Source organism: Coenobita brevimanus, chromosome 54 (assembly GCF_032717465.1).
Source record: "Coenobita brevimanus isolate Jiangsu-jjx chromosome 54, ASM3271746v2, whole genome shotgun sequence".
Lineage (NCBI taxonomy): Eukaryota > Metazoa > Arthropoda > Malacostraca > Decapoda > Coenobitidae > Coenobita > Coenobita brevimanus.
Window position 1 is genome coordinate 28,512,137 of NC_137007.1, and position 19,859 is coordinate 28,531,995.

The following is a 19,859-nucleotide window of genomic DNA, read 5'->3' on the forward strand; positions in this document are numbered from 1 at the left end:
ATATGAGAGAAAAAGTTCATCAGGTTCGTGATCGAGAGTACTGTGCTAGAATCAGTGTAAGCATCATTGGCCATGTTGACATACATCACTGCATGGAACCTGGAATGTCATCACCCTACAGCCTGTGTTTTGGAGGCTGATTTATGAATTTTCCTGTGCAAACTGATTTTTCTTTTACACATTTGATGATGTGAATAGTGCATATGGAACCCATGCTAATGGAAGGGTTACTGTATGTATTACTTAGCTAACTGACGTTTCTCAAAATTCATAGCCAATGCTGAAAAGAGCCAGAAAGTGCCAAACTGAATATAGCATTACATGGTATCTTGGAAATTATTAAAACGGCAGAAGACTGAAGCACATTGTTGGAAAGCTTATGGAAAAGTAATACTGTATTTGACATTTTTGAAAATTCACCATCATGCTGCTGAAAAATACAAAAGTTGCCAAATTGAGCACCAGAACTATGCTAGGTTTTGCATGAAAATTATCAAGAAATAGGCATCCACACCACAGGAGTGGAATGTTGAATCAAACAAGGTTGTATTTTTGTCTTTTTTATTTTTTTAACTTTTTTAAAATATAAATTACTGCTGCCAGTGGAAGACAACTTTTATGACAGCTTCATAAAGGTACAGTGTGCTATAATTGGCCTAATACCTAAGGGAGAAAAATTTGTGCTGTTTTCATGCCTAGCAGAAACATTTTGGGCATTTTGGGGGAGTATACAGTAATGTACAGTATATGAGTCCTTTAGTAATATACCAGGCTATCCACCAAAAAATATATATATATATATATATATATATATATATTAAAAAAATAGAGAAAAATGCAGTCAGAGCTTTGCAACCATTAAACTGTCCTATCTCCTTAACTGCTAGAATTATCTTGAAAATTTTTGTTTAGAGAAAGTATATGATAGAATTAATAGGGAGGCTTTGTGGACTGTTTTAAGATTGTATGGACTTGATGGTAGGTTACTAAAAGGGGTGAAAAGTTTTTATGTAAATAGTAGAGCGTGTGTAAGAGTGGGAAATGCTGTGAGTGATTGGTTTCCTGTGAGAGTGGGGCTGCGACAGGGATGTGTGATGTCGCCTTGGTTGTTTAATATTTACCTGGATGGTGTTGTAAGGGAGGTGAATGCAAGAGTTTTAGGTGGAGGTCTGAGTCTGGTGAATGTTGATGGTGGAGAGTGGAATCTGAAGCAGCTGCTGTTTGCAGATGATACTGCACTGGTGACTGATTCAGAGGAGAAATTGAGACAGTTGGTAGAGGAGTTTGGACAGGTGTGTGAAAGGAGGAAATTGAAAGTAAATGAGAATAAGAGTAAAGTGATGAAGTGTACGAGGTTGGTAGATGGTAGGGGGATGAATATAGTTTTGAATGGCGAGTTGCTTGAGGAGGTAGATTGTTTTAAATATCTAGGGTCACATGTTGCTGTGGATGGAAGAATAGATGCAGAAGTGAAGTTTAGAATAAATGAAGTAGGAAAGGTGCTGGGAGGAATGAAAAAAGTGTTTAGATGTCGTTCACTTAGAATGGATGTAAAGAGAAGGCTGCATGAGGGTGTTGTGGTACTGACTGCATTATATGGGGCTGAAACATGGAATATGGGTGTAGCAGAGAGGAAAAGTTTGAATGTAATGGAGATGAGGTGTCTGAGGAGTATGTGTGGAGTGACGAAGTGCGAAGGAGAACTGGAGTTGTTCGGGAGATGGCTGGTAGAGTTGAGCAGAGGGTGTTGCGATGGTTTGGGCATATGGAGAGAATGGATAATGAGAGATTGGTGAAAAAGATAACTAGATCTGATGTGAGAGGTGTAAGGCTGAGAGGAAGACCACGAATAGGATGGATGGAGTGTGAAGAGAGCGCTGGATGCGAGAGGGATGTCTGTTGAGCAAGGAAGAGTGGCTGTGCGTGACAGAAATAAATGGAGAGAAATTGTGAATGAATAAGTGATGACGCAGCCCTGAGGGGATATTCTCCTGCATTTGGTCTGGTCAGCTATTTCAGGTCAGGTGCGGGTAAGGGGATGAATCTGTTATGATGTGGCAGGGGTAAACCAGCTCTGCTGTTGGGCCCTGCTGCGGATGTCACTGATTGCATTGCGCAGTTGACCCTTGTGCGGTGTGGTGCGGTGAGGATCTGTCCGTTCTCCCCTTTGGGGTTAAGATGCGAATGAATGTGTGTGAATGGATGAGTAAATAGGGAGTGTGTTTTCCTGGCTCGGCTACCTCCCTTTCCTTGGGGGAAGCAGCCTAGGTATATAGATATAGGTTTAACATATGTACTTCCTTGCAGTAGTCTCATACTTGTGCTATGTATGAGTATTCATAATGATATTGTGTGATGAAGCAAATTGTTGGCCACCACACTCAGACGAATCTCTGATAAAGTTATTTGACCATTATTAACCACAGAAATATGGAATAGAATTTAAAAATGCTTCAGTATGATCTCAATGGAGTGTCATACTATCGATTAAAGACAGTGTGGCTATGACATTTTAGAATTCAGATTTGATTTAAGCAGTTTAAATGTCGGATAACTCTGAGTGCGTTTTTTTAACACCAAAAAACACGAATATCTTCACAAACAGCATGAAAAAAATAATAATGATGATAATAGGTTTAGTAACAATAAGGAAGTAAGGTAAAGGAATAATGTAGGAAAGACCCCAAACCTGAAAAAGAGTGACAATAACCAAGGGGAGAGTATTCTGTAAACATAAAAAACATAAAAGCATAAACAATATTCTGTAAACATAAAAACCATAGAACATAGACAAGCATAAACAGTATTCTGTAAACATAAAAAACATAGGACATAGACAATGTTCTGTAAACATAATAAACACAGACAATGGTAATGTTTATAATGAAAGATTAAGTTAAAAAAAAAATTCAGTTGTAGAATAACAGTAATAATAGCACTGTTCATGGCAAGAGAGAGAGGCAGACTGAGGGAGAGAAAACTATATGGCATTTCATGATTGTCTCTCGTAACCCACGCGGTATGCAACTCAGCTTGTGATTGGGCAGCTCCAGAGTATGGCGGGAAGGTACACGTATCGCGGTCTAATACTAAGATCTGGATTCATCATTGGTGCATGTCCACGAGGCCCATAGTTCATGGTTACATGATAGAAATTTTGACCTTACTGTTAAAGGTATACGGGGACCTGCTCCTGGCTCCAAATTTACCACAGCCTGCTATATTAGTAAATCTTGACTCTCAGTATGCAGTCTGTCTGTAAGGCCCATAGGTAAGAGTTACTGAATAGGAAATTTGCCTTAGTATACTGCACCATGTTCTTGTGTCAGAATGTCACAGCTCCCATCATGCCTTCAACCCAGACGGGTGAAAGTTAGTGTTACTTCGCCGTATTTTAGAACATATTGCTGGCTGTATTCTGGAACCCTCTCACATCACCACTGCAGAGGAATGTTGTGGGAACAATGTGGCGGCTTTAGCTCTGATTTGGCCACAGTGGCATATAGCCTGGTCTATTACTAGGTGCCTCATATACAGTAATCCCTCTATTATCCAACGTAATAGAGCCAAAGGCCTGTCCGGGTAGTGGCTCCATTTGGATATTGGACTTCTCCCCTGGCCCCCATTCGTACATAACCTAACTTTCAAAGGCAGTGTAAAAGGCTTCAACGGTACATCCTACAACACTTGTTCCTGTAGTTTGACACATCTCTGTCTGGCCAGGCAGACCTAAATATACAATGGGCACACAGAACATGATGGTAAAATGGAATAAAATCATAGTACAGTATAGGAAGCTAGAATAAAATCAACGTCAACACACGAGACGACCATCCTACATCAGTTTTACCCAGGATGTCCCGCGTCTAAAGAGTCAGTACTACCCTCTTCCTTTTCCCTGGTGAAGGGGCCATCATCACACACCCTAGATAGAGGCATGCAAGGACTAGCAAGGCCAGAAGCAGGTTGGGAACAGCCACAAAAACCACCACGTGTGCTGCTATAACAACTGTTTATGTCGCCGCACGCGAACTGAGAGCTAGTGAGGAGGGGTCTCTGGTGGACATAGGGTAAACTAACTAGCTAGACATGGTGGCACCGCCGAGTGGAAATTTTTCGCATGACCATAATTTCCAAACGGAAGTAAGTCTTTTGTCCGAATAGTGGGGAAAAATGTATGAATAATGGTTTGGAACAGCCGTACCGCAGTGTTAAGGTAATGGATAGTCCATGTGATGGTTACCTGAATAATTGCGAGATTGCTGTAGTTATTTTGGGGAATAAGTGTGGTACCACTGGAAGACAATAGTGGGTAATTAAGGGGCTTCAGTTGGATTGAGCCTGTGTAGGTTTATATCCAAGGAGTGGTTGGGGTTTATTGCTCACATAGTGCCACTGAGGGATGAGTGCAGACATGGAGTAATAGTAATATGTAAAAGTAATAGTAATAGACTATTACAAGGTTTTCAAAGTAATAATAATAGTAATAGATCACAAGTTCCTGGCTGTAATAGTAATTGTAATAGTAATAGATGGCAAAGCAATAGATAATTGTATATTACTTTCCCATTACAGACACTTCTTTAATACCGTTTATCATAATCAATAAAAACAGCCTTCTCACCTTGGTTACCTGTTGGCTGCTCTCCAAGCTGCAGGTACACCACAGGAGACTGTGCAGAATGGAGAGTGGTCAACAGGCCATCAGGTGATCGAGACACACTTGTGCATTCAATGGAACAGCCTCCCAATGATAATGAAAATGAAAACCATTTTCAATTTAATTAATACCGTTATCATAAATAATATATTAATATTAATAGTAAATACAAATAGATGACAAAGTAATAGTAATAGTAATAGATGACCACTAAAGTAATTATAATAGTAATATAATAGAGAGCAACTGAAATTAACAGTAATAGAAACCCAGTAATAGACCCCATGTCTGGATGAGTGAGGCTGCTCACTCTCATCGTAATGTCAGGACCAACTCGCCTAGCCTTGGGCTTCTACTCTCCTCATGGGGCAACATAGGATTGGATGATGGATGGATGGATATAACATGTCACAATTGGTTCAGGTGCTGAGAAGAAAAAGTTTTCATGCTCCTCAAGGAGCAAAATTTAACAAGTCATATGGGACAAAAATTTTACACACCAGTTGGATGAAATACTGTATAATGTTCTTGCTTGCTATGCTCACTCGAACAATGAAAGCTACAGCAGACCTAGGTAGGTCATTGGAAATCTTATGGAAGATTAATAGATGTTACTTACGTGGCTTTTCTCAAAAGTCAGTAACATACCTCTGACCGTAAGTGTCAATTTGAGCTAAAAAAAAAATAACTATGACCTGGCATGCTTTGGCATGTGGGTCTAAAACTCATAAACTTATTGTATGTACATTTTCAATGTTGTCAGGAATATCAGGCAAGCAGAATGGCTTCCTTCCTCTTTTAGGTAAAATATCTAATATGCTTGCATACTTGACCATGTTCCACACTTCAGAGTGTCGATGATTAATATATAGCTATAATAAACCCATACAGACTGAGATGCTTAAGGAGTTGATAGCTTTTTGTGGAAATTGAATAATGTATTGGGTTTGTAAACATGTCAAGATGGAGTGTGAGGTTAAAGATAGTATCACAAGGGGAGAAAGTAGATTGAAAACTGGGTAATGTTGTAAATGTTACTTAAATGGTGTTTCTCAAAAGTCAGTAACATACCTCTGACCCTAAGTGCCAGTTTGAGCTAAAAAAAAATTAAGTGTATGACCTGCCATGCATTGGCATGTGGGTCTAAAACTCTTAAACTTATTGTATGTACATTTTTAATGTTGTCAGGAATATCAGGCAAGCATAGAATGGCATCCTTCCTCTTTTAATTAAAATAACTAATATTCTTGCACACTTGACCATGTTCCACACTTCATAGTGTCGATGACTAATATATAACTATAATAAAACCATACAGGCTGAGATGCTTAAGGAGTTGATAGTTTTTTGTGGAAATTGAATACTGTATCGGGTTTGTAAATGAGGCAAAATGGAGTGTGAGGTTAAAGATGGTATCACAAGGAGAGAAACGTAAATTGAAAACTGGGTAATGTTGTAATGGGTAGAGTGATTTTTCTGTGGAGAGTAAGAGGACTCTTTGTGAAAGTGGCACTGATATATGGGAATGAAGCCTAGTCGGTGAGTAACGGAACTTTCTGGAATATGATCTGTAGATATTAGCTTTTTTTTTTCTTTTCTTTTTTTTTTCTTTTTTTTCAGACTCTGTAGGCATAAGCAAAATAGATGGTATAAGTAATACAGAAATTTATGAGTATTTGGAATGAAAGAAAAGGCAGTTGGTTGGAATGCGATGTGGAATTACTGAGTGGATGAAAACAGATATGATGCATTGATATGGTATGAATATATTAAAAGAATGGACATAGAGAGGGTTGGGGGGGGGGGGAAAAGTCTCTGAAAGTGAGATTGAGGGTAATGCTGGAACAGGCAGACCTTATGTGGTGAGCAGTACTTTGTTGAGACAGATGGAAGAGGAGTACTTGAAATATTGAGCGATAGGTGCAAACAAAGTAGTCTGGAGGCAGTTCTGTCATGGCCATCCCCTGTCAAGATGGTCTCAGATGGGAGCAAGACATTGGAGGAGATGATGGTGGTGGTGGTGGATCCTACCAACCCCATTTATTGTTGGCTGCTGCTGTTGATTAACCCTAGTCTCTCTGGCCAAACAGACCCGTCAACAGCAGGCAAGCAGTCTCCCCTGCAGGCCCGTCCCGTGAAGTAAACCAATGTTCCATTGTGGCTAGCAACTCAACACAGTGAGCCACGGGGAGTAGCATGGAGGCTTGGTTCCTGGATGAACGCCACATATACATCTCCACCCAGTTAACAGGGATGCCATAGAAGGCTCCCCTTAACCCTGTAATATGGTTATACTCGTATGGTTACCACTCGGCTTTGTAAATGGTTTCCTGGATTGTAGGAAACCATTAGGCTTGTCACCAAGTGTAGAGTCACCTGAAGTGGAAAGAAGAGTAGTAAAAAGTGAGAGGAAGGAAGAGAGAAATACAGTCTATCCTCGTCTAACACGGTTTTCTCTAACACGAAAATGGTCTAACACAGTATAATTTTCCGGAAGCAGTATTGCTTCTAACATGGCCGGTGATGAAGCTAACATGGTTTTTTGAACTGGGGGGGGCATTGATGAGATGAATCATAAGAACGTTGCCTTGCCAACGGGCACCATCTGCCTCCCAGCCAATCATGCTTCAGCTGCTGAACTCCTGGAAGAGGATATCCAATGCCAGCAGGAAGAAGAAGCCATGGATAACATAGATGATGATGTGAGAAGTGTTATAAGTGCTATTGACTTTGAAGGATTTCAACCAGTGTTCTCCCCTCTACCTCCTCTCCAGCATAGTGTGTGTCCTATTTTCCTCCCATAAGGTAAGTAAAATGTGGCTTTTAATTATAATAATACTCTTTTATAATTTTTTGAACCATATTAATGCTTTCTAGGTTAAAATTGGGGGTATAAAAAAGTTTTGCACCACAAGGGTGGAAAAAGTGGACTTTGGGCAGAGGTGCGGAAGGAAATATGGGGTTTCAAGAGTCCCTGTAACACAAAATTTTTCTAACACGGTACGGGTGCGGAAGCAAGTAACCGTGTTAGACGAAGACAGACTGTAGGAAGGGAAGGGCAGACAAAGACTGAGAAAGAGGAAGGAAGAAGAAGGTAACATTATTCAGGTGGTTGGATGGTAATTGCCACCACCTACTACAGTGGATTCTCAAATTTCGATGGGGATATGTACCAAAAAACCACATTGAAATTCAAAACATCAAAATTTAAACTGAACTTCTTATGGGAAAAATTAGTTTGGGTCTGGGGCCTCCCAACTTCACTATGTAAAATCATGATTTTTTGCCCACACTCCCTGTAAACTTTGTGAACTATAGATGTGGTTACATAACTGTAGTTCTGCACTGTATTGCCATACTGTAATGCAGTTCAGAATACAGCAAAATTTGTTACAGTTTGTCAGTATCCTGTCACAGTTTTTATTACAGTAGTTACAGTACAGCGCACTGTAAAGTGCTAACCTTGGGTTATGGAATATTATCACTTGGCTGGCTGGTGTTGGTGGTGTGTGGCAGGGGTGGACTACTTAGTTGAAGTAGCTTCCTCTGTGGAGGTATCCAACCCAAAGTCCTCAAAATGAAAATCATCCTTGAGCATCTGGACATCTGCAGTGTCAACATCTTCATCCTCACCCTCTTGGATGGTTATATCTTGCAACACCCTAGTAATTGGCCTGAAAAAGGTGATGATCTTTGACTGTATCTGCATATGAAGCCCCTGAGAGCATCGAAATTCGCGATTTTGCATCAAAAAGTGAGGTAGGCAGACCACTCCAAAATGCATCTAAATTTGAATCATTGAATTCTAAACTGTCAAAATTTGAGAATCCACTGTACTTTATTACTACTGGTGATTAGCATGAAGATGATGCAGATGATGTTTAGTTTTAATGACAGCTGTTGGTATTTGTTTATTTTAATTTTTTTCATGATAATCTGGTGCCTTTTCTAGGATTACAAAACATAGGAGGATGCAGCAGTGTTTGGTTTGGCATCAGCCAAAGTCTGAAGAGGCAGAAGAAGAAACTGGTTGATTTGGCAGAAAAATCATTTTGTGAATATCAGAGATGATGTGATGGCAGTACAGTAGCTGCATTTAATGAGAATGAGCTGAATGACTGAGAAATTGTCTTATGAGTGTAGGGATGCAGATATACTGTATATGGTAGTACAGTCTTGCAGTGTTTGTGAAATGTACATACTAAGTACTGGGGTTTGAGATGAGATAGAATTGCTTATGAAGTGCAGATGGTAAGATAGGGTTGTGTGGAAGCATATAAAAAGGAGTTTGATGGTGGGGAAAAGGAAGAGTCGGTTTGTCCTTTCAAAAAAAAAAAAAAAAAAAAAAAAAAAAAAAAAAAAATGCAGGGCTTGTGTGGTATGAGCTTCAGATAGGTGCACTGTTTATGTACAGGTATGTTTGTACAAGATAATATCCCAGTAAACCAGGAAATGGAGACATGGATGGAACGGACTTTTGGGAAAACAGTTGAATTAGTTCATCAAAAAGAGATAACATAAAAGTTACTGTACTGTACAGTTTTGGGAAATACGAAAGGAGAGTGAGGATTGTTGAAGTAGATCCACCACCCTGGCTCTGTAGTTAATAATTCCAAATTTTTTAATTAATGAAGAAACACATTAGTAAAGGTTTGTCAGGGCCAATTTCTTTGATATATGGAGTATTGTATCAGTTATAAGTTTTTGGTCCAGTTTTATTTACTGTTTATGGTACAAGTCATGCAGCATGCCTAAAGGAGCAGAGTTAATAACCATTTATAATGTCATTACTGTTAGATTTTGTTGAAGATACAAAAAAAATCCATTGTATCTTACAGGCTCCTGAATTACTGAAACATAACTGACATTTAAGCAGAAATTAAGTAGGAAATTTAAAGGGTGTGACATGTAAAATAAACAGCCTAATCCACTTGAATATGTGAGGAATTTGGGAACTTAATTCTGTTGAATATAAGGGATTTGGGGATTCTTTTTGTTGCATTCTTAATGATTGGTATGCATATAAATTTACTTGTTGTTTTTGTTGAATAATTCGGTCTGTCAGGCTGAGCAGACCTATCTGTTTCAGGCAAGTAATCACTGCCACAGGGCTGTCTCATGCAATGATCTGACATTCCCCTGCAGTAGACAGTGCCTTGTCACAGCAAGGCTTGCGGAAGAGTGTGGAGGTTTGTTTCTTGGATGGACAGTGCATTTGTATCCACCTAGTTAACAGGGAAACCATCATAGGATCCACGTCCTCCTCTATATGGTTACAGCCCAGTGTTGTAAGAGAGTTCTTTGGTACAGGAAATTATTAGGCTTGTCGCTTTGTTTAGAGCCACCTGAAATAGAAATACAGTAATAAGAGGAAAGAGTGACAGGAAGGATGGGAGGAATAGAAAAGGAAGAGGGGCAGATACAGAAAGGAACAAAAAGGTGAAGGAAGAAGTAGGCAGCACTACAACAACTGAGTGGATGACAGTCGCCATAAAGAGCTGTAATTATCACATTGATACTGTATATGATATTTTAAAAAAAAATCTGGCCAGGAAATTCCTTGTAACCCTTAAACACTCACTGCTTTATTTTTTTGTCAAGATTATTTTTTTAACTGGCCTCCCATACTAATGTTTGAATTGCTGTACTTATTGTTAAGTTGGTAGGTAGAGCCTATGTTAGACCATACAATGTCGCATGTTACTCATGCAGTTTAAAAAAGATTTGAACTACCAGGAACAATATCTTTTGTTAAGTGTGAAACTCCGGCTATGATATCTGTTCAACCAAGGACAGAGGTAGAAAGTAAACAGACATATGGCTCATGACTATACTATACATAGCACTGCTTATGCCAATTTTCAAAGCAGTTGAAATCATTCCTCCCTGCACAAGTATATGACGCTGAAATGGAAACATCACTGAAAGTTATGGGGTGTACAGTAGGACAACATCTTTCAGAATTGTTTTCAGTGAAAAGTATTGATGTGAATCAGTGGTATTGATATAAATTGTATGTATTTCAAGAGGTAATGCAATTAATGAAAGATCTGGAAAAAGAAGTCTGTTAATTAATAACAGAGTATGTTAAAAGAGTGGGTGTAGATGGTATGATCGTATGGAGAAAATGGATGTTGCTAGGTAAAGTGGTGACTCCTCTGTATGCACAACATCCAGTGCACAGGGGGTGGGGGGGGAATGGTGCCAAGAATGTTACATGCACGGAAATTAAGGCATGTTGATCAAACAACATGCAGCTCGTACACCATCTAAGACACTTGGAACCACCCGTGCTGTTACTTTTTCACACTTTTTATTCCTTTAAACCTCTTTAATGTCAGTCTTACATCTGCTTTACCTCTGTATGGTAGGTTATGCCCTTTGAAGCATACCTCTTGTCTAGATGGGGCCATAAAGGGTTTATTGTATTGAAGTTGGGGTCAGTCATGAGTTTTTTCCAAATTTTTTGTTCCTTTAATTAAGCTTCTTTAATGTCTCTGTTGAATGCTTTACCTCTGTACAATAGGCTGTGTCCTTGGGAAGCATACTTGAAATTGAGTTGAGGTCATAGTCTAGTAGGCAAGCCAGGGGCAAGCCTGAGGGTTGGTTAACAGATATTTGTATTAAGATATAGATATCCAAGTGTGCAGGCTATGAGGGCATGGTACCATGTTTTAACATTTTACCCACATATAGGGAGGGGTCAGTGTGTGGAAGTGAGTTTGAAGACATAAAGTAGTGTGGTAGGCCAAGAAGAAAGTGGAGTGAGTGTAAGAAAGTGAGATATGGAAGTTGATGAGGCTAAGGAATTAACATGTCTTAAGTTGGCTGGATGCAGTATGCACTGAGGAGCACATAACATGGGTTTGGCATCCCTTTCTTAAATTTGTAGGCAAGAGATTGACCCAGACAGGAGCATGTAATGATCATGTATGAGGAAAAATATTCCCAGAATACAAGCAGAAGGATAGGCATATGAAATGGAGCCTGGATTCTTGTAGGTTGAATAATGTGTGAATGAATTTCTAGCTTATTTCATTGGGCATCTGTCTATCTGTCTTTCTATTGCCAGATGCCCTAATCCTGTAAGGGATGGCCACAAACAAATTGCCTCCATATCGCCCTGTCCCTTGCCATTTCACTGCCCTGCTTCCAGGTCACACACCCCTCTCTCATATACCTCTTGCCCCCACCACCTCACTCACGTACACACTCCTCGTCATTCTCTCATTCTCCACCTTCTCCATATGGCCAAACCACGTCTGTGTGTTTCTCTTAACACTTCCTATCACATCCACACCACAGTGCTCCTTCACTTCCTCATTTGTCAGTCTGTCTTTCCATGTGACTCCACATGCTCCTTTCAAATAACTCATTTCCACTGCTCTCACTCTTGACTTCTGTCCCTCCAACAAGGTCCAAGCTTCACTTCCATTCATTAGAGTTGATATCACAATACTGTCATGTAGTAACTTTATCACTTCCATGCTCACTTCCCTGTTTCTTACCACTGCTTTCAAGGAACCAGCAACCTTTCTTCCCTGTTGTACCCTTTCAAGCACTTCGTCCTCTTAACTTGCATCCTTACTCGTCATGCTACCCAAGTACGTAAACGCACTCACATTTACCATTTCCTCCTCATCCGACCTCACTGTACATTCACAGACTTCACTTCTCTTGAAGACCATAACTTTACTCTTCCCTACATTCACCTTTAGATTCAGTGACTTACACACATCCCAAACTCATCCACCAAGCCTTGCAGTTCCCTTTGTCTTCACTTAACAACATAGTATCATCTGCAAACAACAGTACAGGGAATTTCCAAACATTGCCCTCTCTCATTAGGGCAACTCCAGCATCCACTGCCGTACCTTGTATCTCTTTTATAATCCCATCCATATACAGATTGAACAGCCATGGAGACATTACACATCCCTGTTTCAATCGAACATTCAAATAGAAAAATTCACTCAGTTCACCGTCCACACACACTGTGGACATAGCACCTTCATACATACTCTTCACAGCATTCAACAATTTACCATCAGCTCCATACAGTCTTAGTACTTTCCACAATCCTTGTCTCTCCACCCTGTCATATGCTTTCCCCAAATCCATATAGGCTGCATACATCTTTCCCTTCTCCAGAAACATTTCCACTAAAGATCTAAGAATGAATATCTGATCTACACAACCTCTTCCCTTCTTAAAACCTCCCTGTTATTCTCCAATTAATTCCTCTGTTATTTCCCTAACTCTGTCAATAAGTATCTTTCCGTATACTCTTCCTATTACACTAAGAAAACAAATGGCCTTGTGATTACCACACACTTCTTTTTTCCCCTTTTCCTTTGTACAGGGGAATAATTATACCTGACTTCCAATCCTCCGGGACTCTACCTTCCTCCCAGGCCAATCTGCACATCATCCACATCCATTCTACTACTATCTCTCCCCTGTGCTTCAGTATTTCACCACACACTCCATCAATTCCTGGGGCCTTCCCCATTTTGACTTTCTTTATTGCTCCCACAACTTCCATCCTACTGATCTCCTCCTCTTTTCTCACATCCCTTCGTCTCCCAGCCATTCCCCAGCCACTTGTTTAATCACACTACTTTCATCCCCTATGTTCAACAATTCCTTAAAGTGTTCTCTCCGTCTGCTCATTTTTTCTCCCTTCTCTACTAGTAATCTGCCATTTTTATCTTTCACTCCCTGACTAAGTTCTTTGACACGCTGTCTAACTCTCTCAACCTCTTTCCAGAATGTTTTCTTACATTCCCTCCACTTTACACTTAAATTCTTTCCTTATTCCTCATCCTCTGTCTTCATACTCTCTCTTACTAATCTATTCACCTTTCTCTTCCTTTCTACATATTACTCTTCCGTCTTTCAATTTCTTCCATGCCCCTGTTTCTAATCCACTCACTTATATACTTTCTTCTTATGTGCCACAGCCTGTCTCACCTCTTCATTCCACCATGGCGTTCCCTGCACCCCCTTTCGTCTTCTTCACCTCACACACCACCTCACATGCTGCACATATTTCTTCTGTGAATATCTTACATGCGCTTTCCACATCCCCCATCTGCTCCAATCCATATTTACCCAATCGTTCCTCCACTTCTCCCTCTTTCATGCTTCTGTTTTCTAGACCTAGCTTCATCCTGTCCTTAGTTGGGAAAAAAGGTAAAGATGATACGTGAATGATGAATTTAAATTTTTCCACATTTATGCTTTTTAACTTATTTTCAGCTGCATTTTAATGCTTGATTTGTGTTTTAAAAAGTACCTTTCATTCTTTTGTTTCAAACCTTGTTGTGGGGACTGTTGAATTTTTTAGGAAGGAAGTGGCACTTTTGACAAAAAAAAAAATGGTAGTATAGAAGAAAGGTTATTTTGATTTGATAGCATTGTTACTTGTTGGTGAAATGCAGTAGAGATTGATCAGTGTATCTGCATGATTAAAACTAGTTAAAATCCAGCTACTGTAAAGTTACCAGAAAGATATAAAGTGTGCTTTGTTGTCAGTACTGTTTTATTTGTCAGGAAATCAGCAGTTCAAATTTTTTTTTATCTTTGCAGATTCTTGGATGTCTCTCAAGCAAACCAAAAGTTTGGTGTGTTTGAAAGCCCTGATGCAACTTTAGCAAGTCTAGTGTCAAGCTTACCCTGTCTCACCAGTTTGGATATTTCTGGTACCAACTTATCTGGGGATGGCACCTTTGATGAGTTCAGAGATGCAGATAATGTAAGTTTATGAAAAGATACAGTGCTTTTTTGCTTTGTGTGGGTAAGGTATCACAATCTTATACCATGCATCAGGAAACCATGGCAGTGGTACCATTAAAAAACTTGTCTTATAGACAGTGTATCAGAGAATCATGAAGCTGGAATCATCATATAGAAGTTGGCTGTGGTACAGCTGTTTCTGTGGACTGGAAGCCAAGTCAAATGCCAAAAACTAAATACAGTACTGTTTTACATACAGACACTTATTAAATATTGGTGGGAGAAAAGAAACCTGAGTGGTGGTGGCTAGGGTGTGGGGGGGTAGGGGGTGGTTAGAGATGGTTGGTGGTGGGGATGGTTGGGAATGGTTGAGGGTGGGGGTGGGGGTGGAGGTTGGGGTGGGAGGTAATTTGGGGGATTGGGATGGGGAGGATAGGGGGTGGGGGAAGGTGGTGGCAGGGTGGTTGGGGGATGGTGGGGTGGTGGTGGGGGGCATGGAGGTGGGGTGATGAGGGATTGGGGGGTTGGGGTGGGGGTGAGGGGGGATGGGGGTTGGTGGGGGGTGCAGATGTGTGTGGGGGCATGAGGGGTGGTGGTAGGGGGGTGGGGGATGGTGGGGTGTGACCACATTTGCAGACACCTGTCTTTTTGGCCCTAGTACCCTCAGACTGCATGTGCAGACACCCATCTAATATGGGTCAACCACTTCACACCAGTGATATACATTTCATTTGCCTCTTGCATCCTTCAGACAGTTTTGCTGTGTTAAGGAAAAGCATTCCAAACTGGAGAGAGAAGATTAGTCTTCATTAACCCCTTCATTACTAGGGTGCTTGTCTCACCTGAATAAAATCATGTGGTAGAAGCAAATTTGAAATATGGAGGTAAAGCATGCCCTTGTTTAACGATGAGGATGTTAGAAAAAATCCATCACGTAATGATTTCCCGTGTTTCGGGTCACTATACAGTAACATGGGTTCGATAGGGATATGTTTTTAGCCAAGGGTCACCTACCCAACAGAGTCTGAAAATAAGTTTTTGACACCTCAGCTGGTAGTTTTTTCACTTTACTGCACTTCACTTGCTGGTTACCACTAATAATGAGTCTGAAAAATTTATGTCAACTCACCTAAGCTGGTACTTATTTCACTTCTTTACACTTCAGTTTCTGCATGAACTCCAACACCACATTATTGTTCCATCACTGACACTAATACACACCCAATGATGACTGAGTTCAAAGGCTTTTGGAACAAACAAAAGGCTGTAAGCTTGCATTTTGGTAATCATGTAAGTGAAAATATCAGTCATAATGATTGTACGTTGACCAGTGAGGCTTTGTCCAGGATCATGATGATTGTATAAGTGAAAATGCCATCATATATTGAAAAAAGATCCAGACTTTTTTTCACCATGTAAATGATTCATTTCATACCAGTTCATCGTATAATGAGGGTCTGCTGTACATCATCATAGTGAAAGGGTTAAACCCTGTGCAGTAAATGTGTGACAAGAAACATCATGGCCAATAAAACACGTGTACTTTTCTGTGAATTATATGTTGTGTTAATGCTCATGTAGGCAGCAACTCCTCCAAGTTTATATATAGAGTAAAAGTCCAATTCTTCGGCATCCAATTCCCCGGCAAATCTGACATTTCGGCAGTTTTGAGAAATAGTCCCATTTACGAAAATCTCTGATCGTTCGGCAGATTTTCCGATTTTTTTCGTCCCCTCTACTGCTGGGGACTTCTTCCAGCAGTAGCAGACTCCAATCAACCCCTTCTATTGTACATATGTAAATAAGGAACCTACTATAAGTTTAGGTAAGTGCATGTGAACTTGTAGGCCTACTGTATCATTACATTTATATACAGTATATTCACTAATTTCTTTATTTTTCATATTCATGTATAGTACTGTAGTCATTACAGTATTGTACAGTATCAAACAGTATACAGTACTCTCTCCAAACACATTTGTAATGATATGAGTAGTGATGATAGTGTTCACCGAAACATATAAGGTACTGAGTGGGTAGGGTTTTTGATAATTCGGCAATTTTGATTTTTCGGCACTTGCCTGGTCCCTGGGGGTAGGGGGGTTTTCAAGAATACTCCCCCAGTATCCCTGCTTGTCGTAAAAGGCGACTAAAAGGGTTGGCGGAGGGTTAGTGCCCCTCCCCGGAAAACAACTAACTAAAAAAACAAACAAGAAGCCTCGGACAAGGACTGACCAAACGATGACGACCCAGGACTGGACAAAGGACTTGGTAATGAGTACATGGAATGTAAGAGGAGCGAATGATGAGGTGAAAGAGAGAGAGATTGTCCAGGTGCTTGAGGGTGCGAAAGTGGATGTATGTGGAATAACTGAAACAAAATGGAGAGGAGAAAGTGTGAGAGAATGGGAGTATGGATGGGGTATATGTGCAGGAGTAGACGAGAATGAGAGGGCAAAGGAAGGAGTGTGTATAGTTGTGAGTAAAAGATGGAAGAAGAGCATAAGACAGTATGGATCAGTTGGGTCAAGGATTGTGTGGGTAAAGTTGAAAGTTGGGATACAAATGTGGGCAACTGTGTGTGTGTATGCGCCAACGCAAGATCGTGCTAGAAGAGTGAGAGAAGAGTTCTGGACAAATGTGGAAGTGTGCATGGAAAAGTTTGGAAGGAATGAGAGAGTGTTTTTGATTGGTGATATGAATGGTAAAGTTGGTAATGTGAAGGTGGATGGAATAGTTGGTGAGTGGGGTGTGCCTGCTGAGATAGATGAGAATGGGAGTGCGTTAGTGGACATTTGTGCTGGGAGGGGGTTGGTGATAGCCAATACCCTCTTCAGGCATAAAATGATCCACAGGTATACATGGCGAGTGATGAGAAGGGTGGGTGGTGAACTGAATGAAAGGAAGGCAATGATTGATTATGTGTGTGTGGATGAAAGGATGCGAAGATGTGTAAAGGATGCAAGAGTGTATAGAGGTTGGGGGAGTGGACTTTCTGACCACTACTTGGTGGTGGCCAGAATTAGGATGCAAGTAAGATGGAGGAATAGAAGAAGGGAAAGACGAGAGGAAGGAGTAGTTGCAAGGAGAGTGGAAAGGTTACAAGAGGATGAGAAAAAGGCAGAGTATAAGAGAGAAGTGGAGGAACGATTGGGCAAATATGAATTGGAGCAGATGGGAGACGTGGAAGGTGTGTGTAAGATATTTACGGAAGAAATATGTGCAGCATGTGATGTGGTGTGTGGAAGGAAGAGAAGACGGAGGGGGGTGCAAGGAACAGCGTGGTGGAATGAAGAGGTGAAACAGGCTGTGGCACAAAAGAAGAAAGCATACAATGAATGGATGAGAAATAGGGGCGTGGAAGAAGTTGAGAGGCGGAAGAGAGAGTTATATGTGGAAAGGAAGAGAGAGGTGAAAAGATTAGTAAGAGAGAGTAAGAAGAGAGTGGATGAGGAATTTGGAAGGAATTTGAGTGTAAAGTGGAGGGACTGTAAGAAAATGTTCTGGAGAGAAGTGAAAAGAGTAAGACAGGGTGGAAGTGAAGTTAGCAGGGGAGTGAAAGATAAAAATGGTAGATTACTAGTGCAGAAGGGAGAAGAAGTGAGCAGATGGAGAGAACACTTTAAGGAATTGTTGAACGTAGAGGATGGAAGTAATGCGAGTATAAGTGGCTGGGGAATGGCTGGGAGAAGGAGGGAGGTGAGAAGACAGGAAGAAATCAGTAGGATAGAAGTTGTGGAAGCAATGAAGAAAGTTAAATTGGGGAAAGCCCCAGGAATTGATGGAGTGTGTGGTGAAATGCTGAAGCATGGGGGAGAGATAGTAGTAGAATGGATGTGGAAGATGTGCAGATTGGCCTGGGAGGAAGGTAGAGTCCCGGAGGATTGGAAGTCAGGTATAATTATTCCCTTGTACAAAGGAAAAGGGGAAAAAGAAGTGTGTGGTAATCATAGGGGCATTTGTCTTCTTAGTATAATAGGAAAAGTGTATGGTAGGATACTTATAGACAGAGTTAGAGAAAGAACAGAGAAAGAAGAACAGGGAGGCTTTAGGAAGAGAAAAGGTTGTGTAGATCAGATATTCATTCTTAGATCTTTAGTGGAAAAGTTTCTAGAGAAGGGAAAGAAGTTGTATGCGGCTTTCATGGATTTGGAGAAAGCATATGACAGGGTGGATAGACAAGGATTGTGGAAAGTGTTAAGAATATATGGAGTAGATGGGAAGTTGTTGAATGCTGTGAAGAGTATGTACGATGGTGCGAAGGCTGCAGTGCGTGTGGATGGTGAACTAAGTGAATTTTTCTCTTTGAAAGTTGGTTTGAAACAGGGATGTGTCATGTCTCCATGGTTGTTCAATCTGTACATGGATGGGGTAATAAAAGAGGTACAAGGTAGGGTAGTGGATGTTGGAGTGGCCCTGGTGAGAGAGGATAGTGTTTGGAAACTCCCTGTACTGTTGTTTGCTGATGATACTGTGTTGTTGAGTGAAGACGAAGGGGAGCTGCAAGGCTTGGTGGATGAGTTTGAGAGAGTGTGTAAGAAACGGAACCTAAAGGTGAATGTAGGGAAGAGTAAAGTGATGGTCTTTGAGAGAGGTGAAGTTAGTGAATGTACAGCGAGGTTGGATGGTGAGGAATTGGAAAATGTGAGTACATTTAAGTATTTGGGTAGTGTGATGAGTAAGGATGGAGGTTTGGAGGGTGAAGTGCTTGAAAGGGTACAGCAGGGAAGAAGTGTTGCTGGTTCCTTGAAAGCAGTGATAAGAAACAGGGAAGTGAGCATGGAAGTGAAAAAGTTACTACATGACAGTATTGTGATACCAACTCTAACGTATGGAAGTGAAGCTTGGACATTGTTGGAAGGACACAAGTCAAGAGTAAGAGCAGTGGAAATGAGTTATTTGAGAGGAGCCTGTGGAGTCACGTGGAGAGACAGGCTGACGAATGAGGATATAAAGGAGCATTGTGATGTGGATGTGATAGGAAGCGTTATGAGGAACACACTGAGGTGGTTTGGCCATGTGGAGAGAATGGAGGGTGAAAGACTGACGAAGAGAGTGTATGTGAGTGAGGTGGAGGGGGGAAGAGGGAGGGGGAGGGGGAGGATGAGATGGAGGGATGGGGTGGAGAGGTATATGAGAGAGGGGGGTGTGAGTTGGGAGCAGGGGAGTGAAATGGCGGGGGACAGGGCGACATGGAGGCGATTTGTTTGTGGCCACCCCAAGCGGGATTGAGGCGTCTGGCAATAGATAGATAGATAGATATATATAGGTATATATATATATATATATATATATATATTTTTTTTTGACAAGTGGGCTTTGCTAGTTAGGTAGTCTGGAAGTTTCCCATTGTTTCTGGTATTTTACTGTTGCGTGTCTAAGTTTCCAATTAGCCTGCTGTTTGTGAGTGGAGGTATTTTGTAAGTTGTACATTAGTTTTTATACTCATTTTCTCTATAAT

At 40.8% G+C, this 19,859-nt stretch overlaps 1 protein-coding gene across 1 annotated transcript in view; it reads left to right on the top strand.

Moving 5' to 3' along the window:
• LOC145400934 (protein zer-1 homolog) overlaps positions 1–19,859 on the top strand; it is a 397,151-nt gene that overhangs the window by 48,486 nt on the left and 328,806 nt on the right. The window contains exon 3 of the mRNA XM_080273299.1: positions 14,252–14,417. Coding sequence (XP_080129425.1) covers positions 14,252–14,417 — 166 coding nt within the window. The remainder of the gene's footprint in view (positions 1–14,251; positions 14,418–19,859) is intronic.